Source organism: Alligator mississippiensis, chromosome 2 (assembly GCF_030867095.1).
Source record: "Alligator mississippiensis isolate rAllMis1 chromosome 2, rAllMis1, whole genome shotgun sequence".
Classification (NCBI taxonomy): domain Eukaryota; kingdom Metazoa; phylum Chordata; order Crocodylia; family Alligatoridae; genus Alligator; species Alligator mississippiensis.
Genome location: NC_081825.1, coordinates 18,692,582 through 18,715,208, shown reverse-complemented (window position 1 = coordinate 18,715,208; position 22,627 = coordinate 18,692,582). Strand labels below are relative to the sequence as shown.

At 44.4% G+C, this 22,627-nt stretch overlaps 1 protein-coding gene across 3 annotated transcripts in view; it reads left to right on the top strand.

The window, feature by feature from the left end:
* LETM1 (leucine zipper and EF-hand containing transmembrane protein 1) overlaps positions 1-22,627 on the top strand; it is a 55,106-nt gene that overhangs the window by 24,575 nt on the left and 7,904 nt on the right. For all 3 annotated transcript variants that reach the window (XM_019478740.2, XM_019478734.2, XM_014607702.3), the window contains exons 6-12: positions 7,841-8,044; positions 8,545-8,664; positions 13,186-13,317; positions 15,211-15,390; positions 15,573-15,728; positions 20,256-20,390; positions 20,836-21,026. In XM_019478740.2, coding sequence (XP_019334285.1) covers positions 7,841-8,044; positions 8,545-8,664; positions 13,186-13,317; positions 15,211-15,390; positions 15,573-15,728; positions 20,256-20,390; positions 20,836-21,026 — 1,118 coding nt within the window. The remainder of the gene's footprint in view (positions 1-7,840; positions 8,045-8,544; positions 8,665-13,185; positions 13,318-15,210; positions 15,391-15,572; positions 15,729-20,255; positions 20,391-20,835; positions 21,027-22,627) is intronic.

Genomic DNA, 22,627 nt, shown 5'->3' with positions numbered 1-22,627 from the left:
CTTAGGTTTGATCCTAGGTGAGGGTGGTGGGGTTTCACTCATTGTTTTCTTTTCCAGCATGGCCCAGAGACCCACCCTACCTGCTGGGTACCAGGAACTACCTGGGGTAAAGGCAGCTAGTGTGTAGTGCTGACCACATCACCTACTTGTGCTGAGATTAAGAAACAGTGGAGTCTGCACTGCCCCAGTGAGCCTCAGTGGCCTGTAAATGGGGTACCTTTGCCTTCTAATAAACAGATTCTGATATCAGAGGCATTGTATGACTGACTTCTGAATGCATAACTGTTTTCATGTTTTTCTGGACATTGGGACTTCAAATAGACAAGCTGAGAAGAGAAATGTAAATTCTTTTTTAGTCAACTTCCGAGAAGTTACTTAGTTTTAGGCAGATAAGCTTACTAAAGTTTGGGGTGGTTGCTTTTGCGAAGTCTAGTGTGCAGTAGAAATAGTTTGTTAGTATAGCTATGTTGACAAAACTTATTAGTGTTACTTACCTTGTATCAGCAAAAGAGTTCTTCTGTACATGATGCATCTATTATGACAAAAGCATAGTAATGCAGAAAAGTATGGTCTAGAGCTTTTCCCGGTGTAGAAAAGTATACATTAAAAAAAAAAAAAGGTCAAACTCTAATTAATATTGCTATACTAATCAGAGATTTAAGTGTAGATATGACTTTAGCATACTCCAAGTAAATGGACTTGTCCTGTGCTGGCTGTACTTTGGGATAAATGAGCTATGCAGTGCACATTTATTTCTGTTGTGATAGTGCTCAGAGTTCCCAAGGGCTTCTGAGCATGTCCACAACCACCCAGCAACATTGGAGCATGCACACAGCCACCCACGCCCTGGCACTACCACAATTCCAGGCACCTCACTTAATCCAAGTCCTGCGATGCTCCATACAAGGTGTTCCTTTGTCTGTGTTACCTAACAAGCTAATCCAGAATGTGCGCGTAATAGACTCCTCACAAAATGCAATAGCCACCACGCCTGTCCTGCAAAATACGGCTGTTGGAGGAGGAAATGACGATTGTGGTGATTCCTCTTCATCCAGTGGTTAAGGCAGTACCCATGGATGTGAGAAATGCGGGTTAAATTCTTCCTTTGCCAGAGAGGTTTGAAACCCACATCTCCACTCCTCACCACTAGGTTATGAGCTGTTCTTGGGGAAGGGGGAGCTATTGGCTCCTCATTTTGAAGCTGTTTCGGTTCATAATGGAATGGGTTGGAGAGGGGGAGTGAGGCATTGACTGTACTCTAGTGGTTAGGGCTACCCAACAGGGGAGTTCCCACTTCCTGCTCTGTTCATCCAGTTACTTTGTTAATGGAAAATATACATCAGCATGGGCAATTATTTTAGGCGGAGGGCCACTTACTGAATTTCAGCCTGCCGTCGAAGGCCGCATGACAGCAAGGGGTAGATATATATTAATTTTCTAAATCTTTTAGAGGCCCTGGGGGCCGGATAGAATGGCCTGGTGGGCCATATTTGGCCTGCGGGCTGCATTTGGTCCACCCTGATATACATGAAAGCCCTTCCCAGCACCAGGGGAACCCAGGCCACTTCCTGCCAGATGAGAGCCCGTGTGCCTGAAGATTTATGCTCTGTCTTGGTGATTCTTTCTGACTCAGTAAATCTTTTATATTCTACACACAGCTTTGGCAGGAGGGTTGCGAGTCCCTTGGCTCTAGAGTGACCTATAGCCTGGTGGTTAGGGCACTCTTGTGGGTGGGAGATGTGGGTTGGGAACCCTTCAGATCAAGAACGGAATTATAAACTGAGTTTCCTGCAGCCTGAGTGATCACTGACAATGAGATTTAGGAGAAAGGGGGGAATTGCTCATTATCTGCCCTGCTGGCTCCAGCTGTGTTTTGAGAGAAAGGTTAGGCACCCATTTTGAGGAGAACATAGTTTCGTAGTTGGCAGGTTCTGAAGGGACCTGAGCAGGTCATCAAGTCCGACCCCCTGCCATGGGCAGGAAAGAGTACTGGGGTCAAACGACCCTGGCGAGGTGTCTATCTAGCCTCCTTTTGAAGACCCCCAGGGTAGGAGTGAGCACCACTTCCCTTGGAAGTTGGTTCCAGATCCTAGCCACCCTGACTGTGAAGAAGTGCTTCCTGATGTCTAGCCTGAATCTACTCTCCATCAACTTATGGCTGTTATTCCTTGTTACTCCCGGTAGTGTTCAGGGGAACAGTGACTCTCTCATTGCCTGCCGATCTCCCTTGGCCAGTTTATAGATGGCCACCAGATCCCCTCTCAGCCTTCTCTTGTGGAGGCTGAACAGGTTCAGGTCCCGTAGCCTCTCCTTGTAGGGCCTGCCTTGCTGCCCCCTGATCATCCGGGTGGCCCTCCTCTGGACCCTTTCCATGTTGTCCACATCCCTCCTGAAGTGCGGCTCCCAGAACTGTACGCAGTACTCCAACTGCGGCCTGACCAATGTCATATAGAGGGGAAGGATCACCTTCTTGGCCCTGCTTGTGATGCATCTGTGGATGCATGACAAGGTACGGTTAGCCTTCCTGATGGCATCCCCACATTGACGGCCTGTGTTCATCTTGGAGTCTATAACGGATTATCAGCATTGAGGGTTGAGAATCCCTGAGTGAAGTGTCTAATCCTGGAGAGGGAGCGAGCTTCAGATCTGCACCTATGCTCAGTTTCCTGTTACTTAGTATGGCAACATTCTGCTTGGTATACTGGCTTCTAGGATTTCCATTCTGAGGCACCGGATACAGTAGTGACAACTCCCGCAAAACAACCACGAGACTCCTGATTTCTAATCAAATTAACTCTAACTCATGATCTCTGGATAGAGAGATCAAATCTTGGGATTTTTTCTTCTGGTGCATGTAGAGAGCTCCATGCTAGCAAGTCTGTGGAGGGGAAGGGGTGGGGGCACAGGGAATGGGCCGGAGGTTGCAGATCAAGGCCCCCACAGTGAGGGAGGGAGTGGGGCTGGAGTGAATGGGGTCTGGGGGCTGGGGTGGGTCATGTGGCTCATCTAGAGGTGTGGGGGAGGGGTGGGTGGCTCCCTGCCACTGCATGCACCCCCGGGGGAAGCCATGGTGGGGTGGGTGCCTCCCGGATTTGTGCCCTCCGCTGGGGCGGAGGTGGGCTGCGGGCTGGGGCTGTGTGCTCTCCTGGCTTTGCCCTAGAAGCTGTGCGCTGGCTGCACCACATGTCCCCTGCCCACCTGGCAGCGTCACGGCAGAGCCCCAGCCCACAGCAGGCATCCCACCTCCTCCTTGGGCACAAATCTGGGGGGCACATGCCCCTCCTACCTCCCCCATGGGTACATGCAACAGCAGGGAGCCACCCATCCCTCCCCCACACCCCTGGATGAGCCACCTGCGGCTCTGTTGCCACCCATCTCTCTGTCTGCCCCCTACTCCCAAGCCATAGCCCTCTTCCCCCCTCCCTCCCCCCCCAGGCTTGTGGGTGCCCCTCATTCCTGACCCACATTGCTCCACATCCTACCAGGGCATGTGGGCCCCCCTCCCCCCACACATAGCCACAGGCCCCTCCCCCCCTCTTAAAAATAACATCTCATGATTTAGATTTCAAATCTCTTGATTTTTTTTTAAAAAGTTTGTCTCATGATTTTTGATAGGGTGGGGCTGGCAATACTGCAGATATCCCCTGCTTGGTGTAGGGGGTGTAAACATCCGTCTCGGAGCTATGGATTATACTGTGGGGAGTAGATGTTCAAGTTCCTTTTCGGTGTATGGGCCTAAGCCTCTCTCTGGCTCAGTTCCCCATGGAAAAATTATGCTTTCCACCTCTCAGAAGTTTTATGAGGCTAAATACACTACAGTTTTGGAAACTGCTCGCATATTACATTAATGGACCCAGGTAAGTACCTTGAATAGAGACATCACCAGCTATCAGTCTAACTAGTACCACATGTTAGCATTTTACAGAGTCATTTACACCTTAAAGCTAATCCTTTAGCACTAGGGGCTAGAGAGGTATTTATTCATTGTGTGCATGCTCGAAAATTAAGGCACGCTCCGTGTTTTGTAGCCCCTGGGAACTAAATGCACGTTTTAACTTGTAGTTCCTGTAGCTGCAGGAGGGAGATGGAGTGCTCTCTTTCCTTTGATTTCAGCTGTGAGCTCCTATCTGCTACACAGAGGAGTCTGATAGAAAGCTCTGGCACAAGGAAAGAGGAACTGTTATAGGCTGGGATGTGTGGTAGGAAAGAAGAAAGGGAGCAGGGAAAGTCTCTTCTCTCTAAATAATTCCAGTTTCCAAATAATTCCAGCATCTTTTCTTGCTGGCCATAACTTTCATCAGCGGAGAGGAATGTGTGACTTTGGGATTTCATTGTAGTCTCTGCTGGTCTGAAAAGCAACTGTTTAAATTTAAATTTGCAAATTTAAATTTGCTGCCTCTTGGCTGTTAAAAGAATAAGAATCAGAGTACTTGAGCTTTCTATCTACACTGTGGGGTGGGGGAAGAGGAAATATTACTTTACATTTGAATTGCTAATTTTGAAACCATCAGAGTTGGTTGACTTCTGTAGAAATTGATTAAGTAGACTTGCATATTCAGGCAGGAAAAGGCACCCGTTTAACTGCCATGAATGGGCAAGATAAATCCTGCCTTTGCTATCACTTTCTGTGTGTGGGTGTGCGCTCACAACTATGGATTTGCCAATGTTTACTGTTTACTGGAGGACTTGTATCGAGGGGCTGCTGACAACTTTCTTTGCAGCGTGGATTTGATGTAAATCAAATTAAGTTAAATCATGATTCAAATCACTGTTTAGCAGGGTGGATTTGCTTTAAATCACGATTAAAATGATTTAATCATTGTTTTCTACAAAAAATGCATTCTTGTTGTTTGACATCCTTTATTCATTTAACTTTTTGAAACTTTGCACTTTTAGAGAAAGGTAAGGAAGGGCTTGACTGTGTGTACACAAATTTGTAGAGACACAATATGACTGATGGGTGGTAGGACAATAGGACTGATGGATCAGGTCTGTTATCACTCATCTCCATATACTGCTGTTAGCAAGGATGTTATCTCTGGAGACACAAATCCACAGTTTGAGAACTGAAGCTAAGCATCACAGAGATGCTTAATGGGATCTTCTAAACTGAGCACTGAGTCCCATTGTGTAGAGTGGTTTTCTTTAATCTTTACTTATCTGTAAAGGAGCCTCTGGGAACCCCATAAGATTGGGCCCCGATATAGTTCATAGCCTGTTGTGACCTTTTATAAAACTTTTCTAAGAAGGTTACATGAATATATTGTCTCAAATAGTATATAATTAGAGGTTATAATGATGATGATGATATCTTATTCCATGATGATATCTTTGAGATTTAACAAAACTTAAAACTATCTTTATATAGGTTTATTCTTTTAAAAAGCATCTTAAATAAAAAAATATATGATTAAATAAAAAAATGTGATTTAAATAAAAAAAACAATTTATCTGAATTTTTTTTTTTTTTAAATCATTGATTTCTATCCACCCTGTTTCTTTGCCATCAAGCAGACTTTTTATATCAGACTTGCCTTATCATGTTAGATAGTGTGGATACCTACACTGAAAAAAAGCTTCCTCTTCACTTTATTTTGATATTACAGCTGGTCTTGTGGTGGTTTGCCTACATTTTGGGAGCCATTAATCAAAGCCCTAACATGTGCGTCTTGAGAGTTCCTGAATTTTCAATGCATTCTGCATTTTGAACTGGGAAATCTTTTTTGTTTCACCTTTGGAAGTTGGAAATACTATTTTTTTTATTTTTCCTTTTCCTGTAATAGTTGTTATAAATACTTCTGAGATTCAACCTTAAAAAATTCCCCTTCAGCTCTGAAGTTCCCTTTGCAGGTTACTGTAGCAGATCAGTGCTGCTAGTCTTTGCTGAAGGTGATGAAGCAGAGCAGATGGGCAGTCCTATGTCATAAAATGTATTTTCTTATTTTGTCTGTTATTCTCCAGTCTACTCTCTCTTTAGTACAGGAGTAGCTTTGAGATTAATGGGCTATATGTCCCTTTTACCTCCCAAATTTGTGTGTGTTTTTTCTCTTTAATAAATGATTGTATGATTGGGGAAGGAGAAAACCCTCAGTCTCAAGTGGCAGCAGGGTGTATAAAATTCCAGATTTGCAGCTGACTGACTCTGCAACAAAATACAGTGGTGCCAGTTTTATTTATGGGTCTGGGATGCGTGAGATATTGGCCCAAATAATGGAACTGGCAAAGCATAGAGCCACAACTCTAAGTCAGGTTTATGTAGTTAATGTCAAGTCTGCCAACTTCGTGTGTCTCTTAACGATTAAAGAAATAAGTGTTGGAAAAATCCATTTCAGATCTACAAACTATTAGATAACTCTTTTTTAGACTTGATGATGGATTGTGGTTGGGTGACTGGGATTGAGTCTTTAAATAAAGCTGTACCATTAACTTCTCAGTTCCGATGATCTAAGTTGTATAACAAGTAGTGCATGAAATGCTGCCTTTTTTAAATAAAAAAATGCAATTTATACTGAACTTCTACTACAACCTAAAGTGTTCCCTGAATAACTTTTCCATACTTCAGCATCTGAATTGGTTTATTGGGAACTGCCAGCTGGATGTTTTAAATATGTAGTTAATCATTTTATAATCTCATAGTGTCTTTTCATTCAAAAGGATTCCAAGTGTTTTCCTAAGCTCCTCTTTATACATGGGAATTATTTCAATTTAAATGTAGCCACATCTGCATTTGAGTGTGGCAACACTATGTACACATAGTAGCAACTGTATATATTATAGTATATCGCATCTACTATAAAATAGAAAAGCACAGGAAGTGAACTATAATACCATATTCAGTGGCAACTGTGTGGAGATTTGGGGTAGGTTAGGGGTGGGCAGTTATCTTGGCTGGAGGGCCATTTTAGGAATTTGGGTGAGCTGTTGTAGAGGGGGAGGGCTATTAGGCCCTAGGCCTGCCCACCCTGCACCCACCACAGGGGGCGCTGGATGGAGCAGATGGGTGGGGTTTCCATGGAGACTGCCTGGGACTCCCATGTGCAGGGTGCATTCAGCTGGGTGGATGGCATAGGGCCACAGGCAGGGGGGAGCAGTGTCTGGGAGCAGGACAAGAAAGGGACTGGGGCTGGGATCGTGGGGTAGTGGGTTGTGCCTGGACTGGGCAAGGCCCTGGGACCCACCACAAGCCAGATAAAATCCCTTGGTTGGCTGGATCTGGCCCCTGGGCTGTATTTTGCTGACCCCAGGGAAAGGAAATCAACCAAATTTAGCATTTGATGAGGGCCCCAAAGATGACAACGTATTGGTTGTAAAAATGCAAAGCATCCTAACTGTCACAATTGTTGACTTTTGATTTTATTGTCTTGAGCACTGTAACGATCATTAATTTTCTCTTTGATTTGTATTTAGTCAATAAAAAAGAACAGTTTTCATTGCTCCTTCCTGCAAAATATGTGTTTTCTTTGAGTACCCATGCTTAAGGTCAAACATGATACTGCCTAGCTTGCAAGATCTGATTTAGGTCACCATTGTGGTTCCCAGGTTACACTGAAACAAGTAAAGACTTAATCCAGTGTTGCTTCTGCCATATTAACACCAGCCCACCCCCATTGCAAAATATAGGCTCCTTTTGCTGAAAACCTGATATTTGTTAGGAAAGACAAAACTCTTCCTTGGTATTTAGAATGCTTTGAATTTTGACTTTCATCTGACTCAGATCTCATTGTGTGTTATCAGAAATGCCATGAAATATTTTACTGTGGAGCTCTTAACTACTTATTGTTAAAAATAGGCATCTAACCATGAAGCTTGTTTTGAAAAAATTGTTTTGTTTCTCTTGCAGATTCGAGAGACTGGTGAAAGACCTAGTAATGAGGAGATCTTACGGTTCTCTAAACTGTTTGAAGATGAGCTAACGCTGGACAATCTTACTAGGCCTCAGCTGGTCGCTCTCTGTAAACTCTTGGAACTTCAGTCAATTGGGACAAATAATTTTCTGCGCTTCCAGTTGACGATGAAGTTGAGAACCATAAAAGCTGATGACAAAGTAAGTCATGTTAAACCTGGTGTGAAAAAATGCTTAGCATTATCACTACTGTAATATGCCAGTGCTTTCTTTATGGCCATCTACTTATATTGTAAATTAAAATAAAAAATTACAGTAATTCAGCCAGAAGTCTCAAGGCTTAAAAGAGCACTTTAAATTTGGGGGAATAAACGCTGCCCCTTCTATTAAAAACAATGCAATGCATTCACTTAGACTTTTATTTTCATCCTCATTTTAAACTTTCTCAGATCGCATATCCCAAATATTATAGTTATAAAAACTTGATTGCGCAGTTCGGAACTTTATGGTCATTCTTGAAAGCTGCAAGATATTGACCAACTCTTGTTTCAAGCACCAAGACTATTTGCTATTATCACAGCAGCCCCTAGTGGTCACTTTAAAAAATCTAAATATTATGGCTATATACTACAGTATCTAGCATTCTGCTAACTCTTAATTTGTTTGCTACATACAAATGTTTGTTTGTTTGACTTGTGTAGCTAATAGCTGAGGAAGGAGTTGATATCCTGACTGTTAAAGAACTGCAGGCAGCATGTCGAGCAAGAGGTATGAGAGCTCTTGGTGTAACAGAAGACCGTCTAAGGGAACAGCTTAAACAGGTATGTGACCTGCATGATCTAAGAAAGGTTGCTAGACAGAGTCAGGAGATCTGGGCTCTGGTACTAACTTTCACTGTTACCTTGAGCTAGTCATTTCACCTCTTCTTCTTTTTGCTCCAGCCTTTGTTTTGTCCACTCTAGTTCCTTGCTCAAATAGCTGATGTAGGGATTTTACAGAGGGGAGGGGAGAGCGTTTATATGGTGCCAGCCACAAACAGACTTGAATCTTTATAGTCACTTGCAGAAGTACTTGCTGCATTGAACTTTTTAGACGTAAAATACATCTAGAATAAGTTTCTCAGCAATGTTCTTAATTTTTTTAGAAACAAGAATATTTGCAGGGCCTGCATTGCCTATGAGCTTGGCTGCTTCTAAAATCAGTACATGCACATTTGAATGCCTATTAAGCTTACTACCCAGCCTCAATTTCCTGATTTATTCCTAAAGTTGGTGAATATTGCTACATAGTGCTGCTTTGTACTGAATGGCAGTTGTTTAGTTCTGAACCATTAGGAAAAGAGGGAATGTCTTTCAGTTGAGTTTAAATCTTTGCTAGGGGTGACCTGGTAACTATTTTTTGGCCAATACTGATGGCTGATTACTAACCAGCCAGATTGGCCCGTATTGATCCAATAGCCAATATGCAGCTTGGCAGCTTGGAGAGCAGCATCTGGTCAGTAATTTTGTTGGGGGGAGGAGCAGGGACGGTGATTGTGAGGCCCCCATGGTGAGGGATGGAGTGGGGCAGGTGCTGTGCAGCCAGGGCAGGGCACAGGATGGAACCACAGGTGGCTTATCTGGGGGGTGGCTTCTGCCAATGCATGTATTCTGGGGGTGTGTGCCCCCTGGATTTGTGTGGGGGGCGGGGATGGGCTGCCTGCTGCAGCCTCTTTCTGGCATGGAGGCTGAGCTGGGGCTGTACTTGAGGTGGGGGGCACTGGGAGACTGGAGGGGGGGCGGGGGCTGCAGCCACCCTGAAATTCCCTATAGCCCCCTTCCAGCGCTGCCATCACCCACCCTGAGCGCAGACCTGGCCCAGCTCCTACCTGCCCCCACACTGGGAAGAGGCCGTCACAGTCCCTGGCGCTGAGCCCATAGCGGACAGCCTGCCCTTGCCCCACACACAGATCTGGGGGGGCACATGCCCCCATGCCTCCCTTGGGGGTGTGCGCAGAGGCGGGAGCCACCTCTGCTCCCTCCCCACGCTGTCCAGACAAACCATCTACAGCTCCGTCCAAAGTCCCACCTCAGCAGGGCAGCACCTGCCCCTGCCCCAGCCCCACTACTTCCCTCACCATAGATTCATAGATGTTAGGGTCGGAAGGGACCTCAATAGATCATTGAGTCCGACCCCCTGCATAGGCAGGAAAGAGTGCTGGGTCTAGATGACCCCAGCTAGATGGTTATCTAACCTCCTCTTGAAGACCCCCAGGGTAGGGGAGAGCACCACCTCCCTTGGGAGCCCGTTCCAGACCTTGGCCACTCTGACTGTGAAGAAGTTCTTCCTAATTTCCAATCTAAATCTGCTGTATGCTAGTTTGTGGCCATTATTTCTTGTAACCCCTGGGGGCGCCTTGGTGAATAAACACTCACCCATTCCCTTCTGTGCCCCCGTGGTGAACTTGTAGGCAGCCACAAGGTCACCTATCAACCTTCTCTTGCGGAGGCTGAAAAGGTCCAGTTTCTCTAGTCTCTCCTTGTACGGCTTGGACTGCAGGCCCTTAACCATACGAGTGGCCCTTCTCTGGACCCTCTCCAGGTTATCCACATCCCTCTTGAAGTGCAGTGCCCAGAATTGCACGCAGTATTCCAACTGCGGTCTGACCAGCACCCAATAGAGGGGATGTATCACCTCTTTGGATCTATTCGTCATGCATCTGCTGATGCACGATAAAGTGCCATTGGCTTTTCTGATGGCTTTGTCACACTGCCGACTCATGTTCATCTTGGAGTCCACTAGGACTCCAAGATCCCTTTCCACTTCCGTGACACCCAGCAGGTCATTTTCTAGGCTGTAGGTGTGCAGGACATTTTTCCTCCCTAGGTGCAGCACTTTGCATTTCTCCTTGTTGAATTGCATTCTGTTGTTTTCTGCCCACTTGTCCAACCTGTCCAGGTTGGCTTGCAGCTGTTCCCTGCCCTCCGGCGTGTCCACTTCTCCCCATAGCTTTCTGTCATCTGCAAACTTGGACAGAGTACATTTGACTCCCTCATCCAAGTCACTGATGAAGACATTAAAGAGTATTGGTCCAAGGACCGAGGCCTGCGGGACCCCACTGCCCACACCCTTCCAGGTCGAGACTGACCCATCCACCATGACTCTCTGGGTGCGGCCCTCTAGCCAATTCGCCACTCACTGGACTGTGTAGTCATCCAAGTCACAGCCTCTTAACTTGTTCACCAGTATGGGGTGGGATACCGTATCGAAGGCCTTCCTGAAGTCTAAGTATACGACATCCACCCCTCTTCCTGTGTCCAGGCATTTCGTAACCTGGTCATAAAAAGAGACTAGATTAGTCAGGCACGATCTGCCTGCTACGAACCCGTGCTGGTTTCCCCTCAGCATAATTTGTCCTGCTGGGCTCTCGCAAATGTGAGCCTTGATCATTTTTTCAAAGATTTTGCCAAGGATGGAGGTGAGACTGACTGGCCTATAGTTGCCCGGGTCCTCCTTCCTCCCCTTCTTGAAGATGGGGACCACATTGGCCCTTTTCCAGTCCTCCGGGACTTGGCCCGTGCACCACGAGCGTTCAAATATTCCCACCAGTGGTTCTGCAATGATGTCGGCCAGTGCCTTCAGCAGCCTTGGATGGAGCTCATATGGGCCTGCCGACTTAAAGGCATCCAGTTCTTCCAAGTGACTCTGCACCGTCTCAGGGTCTACGCATGGCAGTCTGGTGCCTTGCTGCTGTCTCTCTACAACCCCAGCGAGAGACTTGTCGTGCCCCTCGCTTAGGAACACTGAGGCAAAGAACTCGTTGAGGAGTTCAGCCTTGTCCCCCCTGTCTGTCACCAATTGTTTCTGCCCATTTAGCAGGGGTCCTATTCCTCCCTGGGCCTTCCTTTTACTCCCTATATATCTAAAAAACAATTTCTTGTTGTCCTTTACTTGGGCTGCCATCCTCAGCTCCATGGTAGCTTTGGCCCGCCTAACTGCCTCCCTACAAGCGCGAGCAGAGGAGGTATATTCATCTTTGGGGATCTCTCCCTGTTTCCACTTCTTATGTGCTCCCCTTTTGGCCCTTAGGCTGCCCTGGATTTCTCTGGTCAGCCAAGGAAGCCTTCTGGCCCCTTTCCCTCTTTTTCCTCCACCATGGGGGCCTTGATCTGTCCGTCTCTCCCTCCCTCTCCCCCCCAGCTCCTTCTCTTCCCCATGGCCCTTCCCCCCTGACAGACTTACCGGCTGGATGCTGCTCTTCAAGTAAGCGGCTGTGTTCTTGGCCACAAGGTATTTATAGGTTGCATTATCAGCCACATCGGCCAAAAAAAGCTGATTGCTGATAATGTCAATTTTCCGTTTTATTGGTGCCAATACAATATGGACTGACGTATCAGTGCACCTCTAATCTTTGCCTACTGCTCTTGTTAAGTATTTGTTTTGAATGATAAATTAATTTTTCATGCTAGCCTGAAGAACAGACTGACTGAGCCAAAAATGCACGTGGACTGAAACAAGTACATGCAGGTCATTCGCATCTTACGTGGGGGTTATGTTCTAAAGTCAGTGCGTAAGGCGAAAATTGCGTATAGTCAAATTGCGTATTACCGTGCCAGCGATTTGACTAGTGGTGACTTCCTCTGCCTCTAAAACCTCCCGCCACTGCCACAGAGCCGTGCTTAGAGCTATGTGGCCGGCGACAGCGGCGCAGCACGGGGTGGTGGTGGGGATGGCTGTGTGCTGCCCGGCCACCACCACGCTGCCGCTGCTGCCCAGCGACCTTCCACACAGCTCCGGACATGCCTCCATGGCGACAGCGGGAGGTTTTGGAGGCGGTGGCCGTCACCGCCATAATGGGCCTCCGGGTAAGCGGTAGCACCGCGTGCAAACTCAAGCCCCACCCCCCTCCCACCCCGCATATAGTTGAATTTGTGCAAGTTAAATGCATGTATGATGTGACTGACCTGTATTTTTAAATTGCCCCCCAAATGGCTAGAAAGTTACCTTTTAATTATGCTCTGTGAGGTTAATCTTAGTGGCAGCTTATGTAATGGTATCACTTTTTCCTAAAAGAGTTGGGTAGAGGCCTTTTCTAAGGGAATTGCATAGAGGATTAGGGCAAAGCATTTCTCTCAAGGTTGAGTTCGACAGCTTGGGATATGTGTCACTATGATTCTTTTCATTAACAGTGCCTTTTGGCTAAGGATCTCAGTTGTGTTTGTGTGTCCCATTGTTTGTGTTGTGTGTGTGCACATATGCATGTATTATATGCTCCATCTGTGAATTAAAAAGGAATCTTCTATTTGTTGTGGGTTTTTTGGTGACACAAATATAGCATTACTGCTTATTTTTTGAATTTACAGTGGCTAGATCTGCACCTGAATCAGGAAATCCCTACATCATTGCTTATTTTATCCAGAGCTATGTACCTTCCGGATACCCTTTCACCAGCTGATCAGCTCAAAACAACACTTCAGACACTACCAGAAAGTGTGGTAAGTTATGCTTTAGGTAACCAATAACTCTCTTTCAGAAAAACAGCTGAACATAGATCTTCTGCATATAAGCATTAATCATACTAGTGCTACGTTTTAGCTTGTTATTGGCTCCAAGGTTGTTCATTAAAAGTATTAACATTCTGGTATACTTAATGTGGACAGTGTCTCAATTTAAAAGCACATAGAAAGTTGGCCCAAGAATAAACAGTTGCAGATGCAACAGACTGCAAGCTCCTGCAAGCTGCCGATGTAAAGTATAAGCATCTCTGCCTGCAAATTAGTACCTCTGTCAGTCTAAGGCTGAGAATATAAAGCAGACATAGTCCATTTTTATTTTGTCCATAAAGATTAGGTATGCACATAATTTTAGTATCTATGGTATCCAGAGTCCTGGATTATAGGAGAAATTGAAGTGAAATGTTACTGTTTTTTTTAGAAAGGGAGGTTAGCCAACTTATCATTTGTAAGGCTTTTAAAGAGCGTCTTGCCTCTGAAATCTTCTATTGGAAACCAGTCAGGAAAGGTCAACATTGACTCAAAATACTTAATTCCATTTGGGGCCTTTGAAATCATCATTATTAGGCACATTTAGTTATGTTGAAAGCTAAATTGTGTCTTGCAAGTAGCCCTCTTATGGGTTCCCAGAAGACACAAGTTTGGCTTTGACCAGTTTTATCCCCAATCCCTGAATGTAAAGTTTTTTTCCACTTCAGTAGTCTTACTAGTATTTTCTTTGGCTTTGTACTCTGAAAAGAAGGGTTTGCTCTATAAACAGGACCCTACAAGGTATTTGAGCTTTGAGACTAATTAGAAAATAGTCCTTAGAAAATATCTTGCAGCATTTTTTCCATTGGGCACTTTTCATGTGAGCTCTTTTCCTGCCCTTTCCTGCCCTTTTCAGCCTTGAAAGTAAAACATCAAAATCCTTTAATTTCCAGGGCACGTTAGCTCTGACACCTTGCTAATTTTCAGTTGACCATCAATTTTATAAGACAGTCATGCAGTATCTGCCTAATTTTGCCAAGTATTAGCTGCATAGTTCTTGCACAGGTTCTTGTTAATGTTAGCTAACATTAATTGGCTAATTTTATAAATCAAGTTCAATCCTTTTTAAAAAAAGCAGCCAGCTCCTAAAGATTGGTACAGGATGAAATATTCATTTTAATTTAGATTCACAGTTGCTGTGTCAAAGATGGAATTCAAAAAGCATTGCTAGCTTTTTACACAACATTGCCTTAACAGTGTCAGCTCTATCTATCTGCTGTTCCTACAACCAGCTTTTTGCTGCTGCTTTGCTGTCCCCTCTGTATAGAGTCGCATATCTTCAAATCCCTTCAGATTCACATCTTCCATGATGGAATAAATTAGCAAAACTCATAGGGGATGAAGTCAAGACTGTGATAGGGTCTGTTGCTAATGACTTTAATGAGTTCTTGTTATATAATGTACATGTTCTGATTCCCACTTTCCTACATCTCCTGTTGTAAGATTATTAATATGAGGACAGCATTTTTCTATACCAATGTACATCTACAAATGTAGATCGGTGTCTGTATGTCGCTCCATATATTTACTGGGGTAGAAGTTTGCAACTTCTGCCAATTTCCTTTTTTTTTTTTTAAGGGAATGGATTTCAAAAGTCTATTTTACAATTTTGTCCAGGAAAGAGTCTTAATGGGGGAGCAGGAGGGAAAGAGGGACTTTAACAGCATCTTAGTGGTCTTGGATAAAAAGAGAATGAGAAATGTTAATAGCGTCAGATTGGAAAGTTAGTTATGTTCTTCAAAAGAAACAGAATCCTTTTTCTCTAGAGTGCAGAAGTGTATATTTTGTTTTTGTTTGACAGTGTGTTGACTGTATGTATATCGCTTTTCCAATTTTTTGTTTTAGGCCAAAGAGGCTCAAGTCAAAGCAGCAGAAGTGGAGGGTGAAACAGTTGATAATAAGGCTAGGCTGGAAGCAACACTTAAGGAAGAGGAAGCTATTAGAAAAGAAAATCAAGAGAAGAAGATGGAAAAAATATCTGAAGCCGCTGAGAAAGCTAAGGAAATACTTCAGGCTGCAGCCATGGTAGGTGCTACTTTCAGCTGTTGAGAAGTAAGCACATCAGTAGTGTAAACCTTTAGCTCATTATGGACATTTTTCATTTCTTTTGAGTTTTATAATCTCTGTTCTAGTTTCTGTCTGCTAGAAACAATGCTGCTGTTTAAAATTAATGACAATGTTTTTGTGAATGGGATTTTGAAATTCAGAAAGAGGCGGAGCCCACTGTAGGTCTTGAAGCAGCTGCTGTACATGCAAAAAAAAGTGAGATGGCTTTAGATACTGAACAAGAGTTGACCAAAGTGGATTTGGAAATGCAGACAGAGATCTTGAAGGACACTGCACCAGTGTTGGAAGGCATTAAGGTAATATTATATATATTTTTAATTCAATATTTGAAAAACATGTACATCTGTACAGAATATAAAAATATAATCCAGGTAAGAGTGATGATGATTTGCCTACTTGTTTGTCTTTTTTTTAACCACTTCCATTCTTTGTACCTTTCTCAGAATTTCATTGGTTTGAAATCTTCACAAGCTTGCTTATTTGCTGTTTTACCCTTTAGCCTCAGACCCTTTGATTCCCCTCAAGTCATGTGTAGACCAAGAACTGCTTTTAACACTGTCCACAACCTTAAAATGTTTCCAGTTTGTAAAGGTTATATGTCTGGATTGAGGGTCATTTAAATGTGTTAGACCTCTGCACTTTCCTTTGATTGTATTTATTATTTTAGATAGCAACATTTTGGAGTGGTAAGTGGGTAAAGGTGGGCTTTCAGCCCTGAAGAATGTAATCTCCAGAATTAAAGTAAGTTCCTTTACGCTGGTGTAAGTCAATTGTTGCTGAATTTCCCTAAACACCAATACCACTTTCCAAAGCAACATTATTGATCATGTTAAAATTGCCTATTCTTAAATATAAAACTATTTTTTAGTATCAGAGATGGCATCATTGCCTTTGCTAAATGTAAATAATAAGGAGAAGTTAATAGCAGGATAATGTTAGCCCCTTCCTTGGAGGTATTTAAGAGGAGATTGGACAAATATTTGGCTTGGGTCATCTAACCCGAGCACTCCCCCCTGCCCAGGGCAGGGGGTCAGACTTGATGATCTAATAGGTCCTTTCCAACCCTAAAATCTACGAAATCCATGAAATGCCAAAAAAGTTGTAAAGGTAGCATAAAAGGTACTGATTTAGCCTTATCTAGTGGAATGTGTACCATGCTACGTAACACAGAAGATTGCAGATGGTCATACTGAGTAGCTAATATATTTCCGATTCTTGAGGCCTGATCCTATAAGAGGTGTAAGCAAATTGGTTGGCCTCAGCAGAGTCTTCATTGTACCTCACATACTGTGTTTTTTCACATTTATGAAGAATAAATGTTATGACTTTTTAAAGGGAAGCACAGAATAAACTGCAAAAGCATTAGGTTTACTGATGTTTGGGAGTAAGTCGTGAATAGGTAAGCAGAAACCCCTAGAGCAGGGGTGTCCAACCTTTTTAAATATGGGGCCAGATCACGAACTTTTTATCACCCAGTGGGCCGGCGAGCCATATTCAAAGACCTCACAGGAAATGAGGACTCCAAGATGAACATGAGTCGTCAGTGTGACGAAGACATCAGAAAAGCTAATGGCACTTTATCGTGCATCAGCAGATGCACGACGAACAGATCCAAGGAGGTGATACTTCCCCTCTATCGGGCGCTGGTCAGACCGCAGTTGGAATACTGCGTTCAGTTTTGGGTGCCACACTTCAAGAGAGATGTGGATAACCTGGAGAGGGTCCAGAGAAGGGCCACTCGTATGGTTAAGGGCTTGCAGGCCAAGCCCTATGAGGAGAGACTGGGGCACCTGAACCTCTTCAGCCTCCGCAAGAGAAGGTTGAGAGGTGACCTTGTGGCTGCCTATAAATTCATCACGGGGGCACAGAAGGGAATTGGTGAGTGTTTATTCACGAAGGCGCCCCCGGGGGTTACAGGAAATAATGGCCACAAGCTAGCAGAGAGCGGATTTAGACTAGACATTAGGAAGAACTTCTTCACAGTTAGAGTGGGAATGGGCTCCCAAGGGAGGTGGTGCTCTCCTCTACCGTGGGGGTCTTCAAGAGGAGGTTAGATAGGCATGTAGCTGGGGTCATCTAGACCCAGCACTCTTTCCTGCCTATGCAGGGGGTCGGACTCGATGATCTAGAGGTCCCATCCGACCCTAACATCTATGAATCTAGGTCGGCACCAGCCAGCAGAGGCGGTGGCGGAGCCATGTGCCGCTCGGGACTGACTGGCGTAGGTAGGGGGAAAATGCAGCTGAGCCCCTGCTGCTCTGGCCAGGCTTATCCTGTCCCGAGAGGCGCATGGGTACTCCTCTTCCCACACACTGTGTCGGCAACGTGAAGCTGACATGGTGCGTGTGGGAACCTTGTCCTTTACCCAGACCTTCAGCAGCCATTAGGAAGCTGCTGAGGGTCTGGGGGAGGGACGGGGTGGGAACGAAAGTAAACCACGTTTACTTTATTGTTTCCCATTTGCAGCACCGCAGGCCACAGAAAATGCCTTGGCAGGCTGCATGTTGCACAAGCCTGCCCTAGAGGGACCGAAATTCAACTCAGGAGTAGGAATGGTTTTGAAGGATAACTGATCCATGAACTCAAAAATAGCTGGTATGATTGGATGGAGGCAGACATTTTTTTTTCTCTCTTCCTAGCTGCTTGTGTTTTGGGGATTAAAACTTACTATAATAGAGTAATTAGTAATAAGCAATCTTAGATGCTTCCTGCTGTAATTTTGTGGCTTCTTGAAACCATTTACTTTGATCCCAAAGATGGCATGATGTGAGTGAGTGTGCTAAATGACCTTTCTCTGTTTTGCCTTCAGTTTGTATTTAGATACAGTGTATTGAAATGGTGTAGGGAAGTTGATACCTTGATATTAATAGAATACTGAAATTTCATTTCGGACATGAAAATTGGACTGAATACTTTCTGTTTTGTGAGTTGTTCTGTGGTCGTTTCTTGAAAGCGTGAGACGCGTGGTCTTTCATATAGTACATGAGTTGTAAAAACAGTTACAACATTGTTTACAACTTGTTGGTTTACAATATTCTTGAATGTGCAGTATTTAATTTAATATGTGATACAAGATTTTCATAGATTCATAGACATCAGGACTGGAAGGGACCTCGGAAGATCATCGAGTCCAACCCCCTGCCCCAGGGGCAGGAAGTCAGCTGGTGTCACAGGATCCCAGCAAGATAAACATCCAGTTGACTCTTAAAGGAATCCAGAGTAGGTGCTTGTACCACCTCTGGCAGCAGTCTGTTCCAGGCCTTGGGGGCTCGGACTGTAAAGAAGTTCTTCCTTATGTCCAGCTTGAAACGGTCTTGGGCAAGTTTGTGACTGTTTGACCTTGTCATCTCATGGGGCGCTGGTGAACAGGCGTTCCCCCAGCTCCTGATGTACACCCCTTATATACTTATAGGCAGCCACTAGGTCCCCCCTGAGCCTGTGCTTTTCCAGGCTAAAGAGCCCCATAGCTCTCAGCCTCTCATCATAAGGCCTGTTTTCCTGCCCTCTGATCATGCACGTGAATCTCCTCTGGACTCTCTCAGGCTTCTCCACATCCTTTTTAAATTTGTGGAGCCCAAAATTGGATGTAGTAGTCCAGCTGCGGTCTCACCAAGGCCGAGTACAGTGGGAGGATGACATCCTGGGATTTGCCAGAGAAGCACCTATGGATGCAAGTCAGAGTTTTGCTCACTTTGCTGGCTGTAACATCACATTGGTGGCTCATTCATCTTGTGGTCAGTCATGACCCCCAAGTCCCTTTCAGCCGTGGTGCTAGCAAGAGCAGCACTGCCAAGCCTATAAGGTGTTAAACTCTTTCAGATGTGATTCCCTCCTCTTCTCCTTTCCTGATAGCAAATATGTGGAATAAGGTATTCAGTGGATCATCAACTGCTTTTGGTACATTAGTGGTTGATGGTTCCCTTGCTTGCTGAGTTGAAAATTGCAGCTCTGATGATCTAACTCCTGTCACTTTGATGGGAAAAGCAAAGATTACAGTCAGATTTTGGAGATTTTTGGATGAGAAATGTCAATTCTTTTGTTCTGTTTGTCAACAAGTGCCTTCACTAACAATGGTTAGTAATATGCTCTTGCAATGACAGCTAATATTTGTGCTTAATGTTAGTTTATCAGACAACTGGGAAAAGGGAGTTTATGAAACAGAAGTCAGATTTCCCTGTTATTAACCAAGTAAAATCCCTTTTCATCACATAAGCTACTAGAGCCACAACCAATCACAAATAATCATGTAACATGTTTTTTACATTTTTTTTGCTATTTTGGGGGCCAAATACTACATATAGTTCGTGTAACATTTAGTTATCCCTATAAAACTCTTTTTTTCTGTCAAGGCTTGCTGCAGGCATAGAAAAAGACCAATTTATAAATAACAAAATTTACTAAAATGTTACCCAGCGTTTTTATAAGTATTACTGAAGTTTACTAAGTTAGATGGAAAAAAAATAACTTTTGAGTTTTGCAAAACTTTAACATTGGAAACTGAAAGTGACTATTTGTAGTCTGTTCTTTCCTGTGTTGTCTGTGTGGGTCTATTTCCATAGCAACAGGAAGAAGAGAAACTTTTTAAATATGAGGGAATTGAGCACGAGAATCACAATTTGGCAGAGGGACTAAAGGGCAGCTATAGTACATGAAACTACCTTTTGAAATCCAAAAATCCTTATTGACAGTTTTATCATTTCCATCAACCATGGAGTCTCAAAATATCAGTCTGTATTATACAGACTCAAATCTTTTAGATATTCTTGGAAGAAAAAACAAATCTCTCTTTTTTTTTTTTCCCCTTGCTCATTTGCATATTTTAGGGTGAGGAGATAACCAAGGAAGAGATTGACATGCTGAGTGATGCTTGTACCAAACTGCAAGATCAGAAGAAACCTCTAACAAAGGAAAAGGAGGAGCTTGAGGAGCTGAAGGGCGATGTTCAGGAATATAGTGAGGTAAAAATGGGACAGCTAAGATGCTTGTGCAGTTGTTTTATCTGTGCAGTCATACAATAAATGATGTCAGTCTGCATAACATGAAACATTAAAGGCCTCAGTGGCTCAGCGAGTGCGCTTTATTCTACCAGGCAAGAAGCATCAGATCCTCACCTTGTTTGTATAGTCACAAGGTTGTTATGGATGGATGAATAGGAGTGAAAATTGTGAAGAATTTGTAAGACTAATGGATGTGACGAAGTAGCAGCACTTGGGGATATTTTGCAAATTAATCTTCACTCGAGTTCCTCTGTATTTCACTGTTTCCACTGTTCATAGGTGTGATGATAGCAGTAACTCTGCTATTGGTTTGCACAGAACTTCTGTCTTGAAGTGTTTTTCTGTGGAACTGTAGTATCAAATGTAGCTCATTCTGAAAGCTCTTTTTTGCTTTAAAATCTTCCAGGATTTGCTAGAGATAAAGGAGCTGTTTAAGACTGGACAAGAGGAAGTAGTGGAAGAATCTAAGGCAAGCAAGAGATTGACCGTAAAGGTGAACCGAATGATTGGTCAGATGGACAAAATTATTAGTGAGTTGGAGAAAGACAAAAAGACAGTTGATGAACAGCTGAATGGTGGTGCTACCCCACCTGTTGGGTAAGTGACTGAAGGCAGTATGCTTTTTGAAAATTTCATTCATCAGCTCTTGCACATAGTGTGAAACTTGAATTTTTGCCTTAACTTGGTTTAGAGAAAATTGATAGCATGCAAGTTATTCAACGCTTTTAAGTACAGCTCTTTTATGAAAGAGAGGACAAAAATGGCATTGTAGGTTTCATCTCTGTAGCCCAATGATTTTCATTTCAAAGCTGATTAGTGGATAAATAAGATGGTTTCCCCTTTTCTCTGCTGGCCCAGCAGAGAAGTCAAATGGGGTCCTATGGGTATTTTACATGTTGCATCTCCTGTCCTTAATGAAGGCCACTTTATACTCCTTGGATTTGTAGAAATTCCTCTAAAGAAGTGGATTAGGAGGTGTGTGTAGGTGAGGAGACCTCTGCGCAGATCTCTGATCCCTGTCATGCTGTGTTGCAGGGCAGGGAAGCAGTGCAGCTCAGTGAGCAAGCCTGCTGGTCCTTTCTGCATGACTCGGCTCCACAAGGAGCAGAGCTCCGCGCCAGGGGTCTCCTTGCTGCCACTGCCCACCCTGTGCTTCCCCGATGAGAGCAGTACTGGTCCCTGCCACGTGACCTGGCTCCACAGGGAGCAGAGATCCATGCCAGGGACTCCTCGTCGCCGCTGCCCATCCCATGCAGCCCCAGATTTCTGTTTCCTGCGGAGCCAGGTCACACGGCAGGGCAGTGCTGCCGTGCGACCTGGATCTACAGGGAGCAGAGATCCGCACCAGGGTCTCCTCACTACTGCTGCTGCCTACCCCGCACTGCCCTGCATCTGTGCTCCCTGCAGAGCCAGATCCCTTGGCAGGGACTAGCACTGCTCTGCTGGGTGACATGGCTCCTCAGAGAGCAGAGATTGGTTAGGAGGTGTGTGTAGGTGAGGCGACCGCTGCACAGATCTCTGATCCCTGTCATGCTGTGTTGCGGGGCAGGGAAGCAGTGCAGCATGGTGAGCAAGCCTGCTGGTCTTTGCCGCGCGACTCAGCTCTGCAAGGAGCAGAGATCTGCGCCGGGGGTCTCTTTGCCGCCACTGCCCACCCATGCAGCCCTGTGTTGCCAGTGTGGATCTCTGCTCCCTGCAGAGCTGAGTCACACGGCAGGGCAGCAGCGTACAACTGTTTCCCTGCAAGCCTGGCTCCGAAACTCTGAAATTTTCTGAAACATTTCTGAAACGTTTTGGATGCCTCATTTTGTTTCAGAGATGTTTCTGAGCCTTCTGTTTTGATTCGGATTTGGTGTTTAGGTGCCAAAACAGGTCATAACACCTCCGAAATGAAATGGCTGCCAAAATTTTGCATAGCCCTAATGTGTTTGAGATCCTTATGTGTATTGTTTGCTCCTTACATCAGAGTTTATAGAAGTGAAGCCTGATTTAACTGAGCAGTGATACTTTACACACTCTTACAAGCAAATACTCCCACTGTTGCTTTCCCAGGATTTGTTAAAGGGACTTTTCCATTGTCTATAGACTAGCCTTTGAAGTCCAGTAGGATGACTGAGGCAAGGTTAATGTACCTTGGATGAATAAGGAAGGAAAAAGGGAATTAGGTACATATGCAGACATATATGGCAACTCTACTA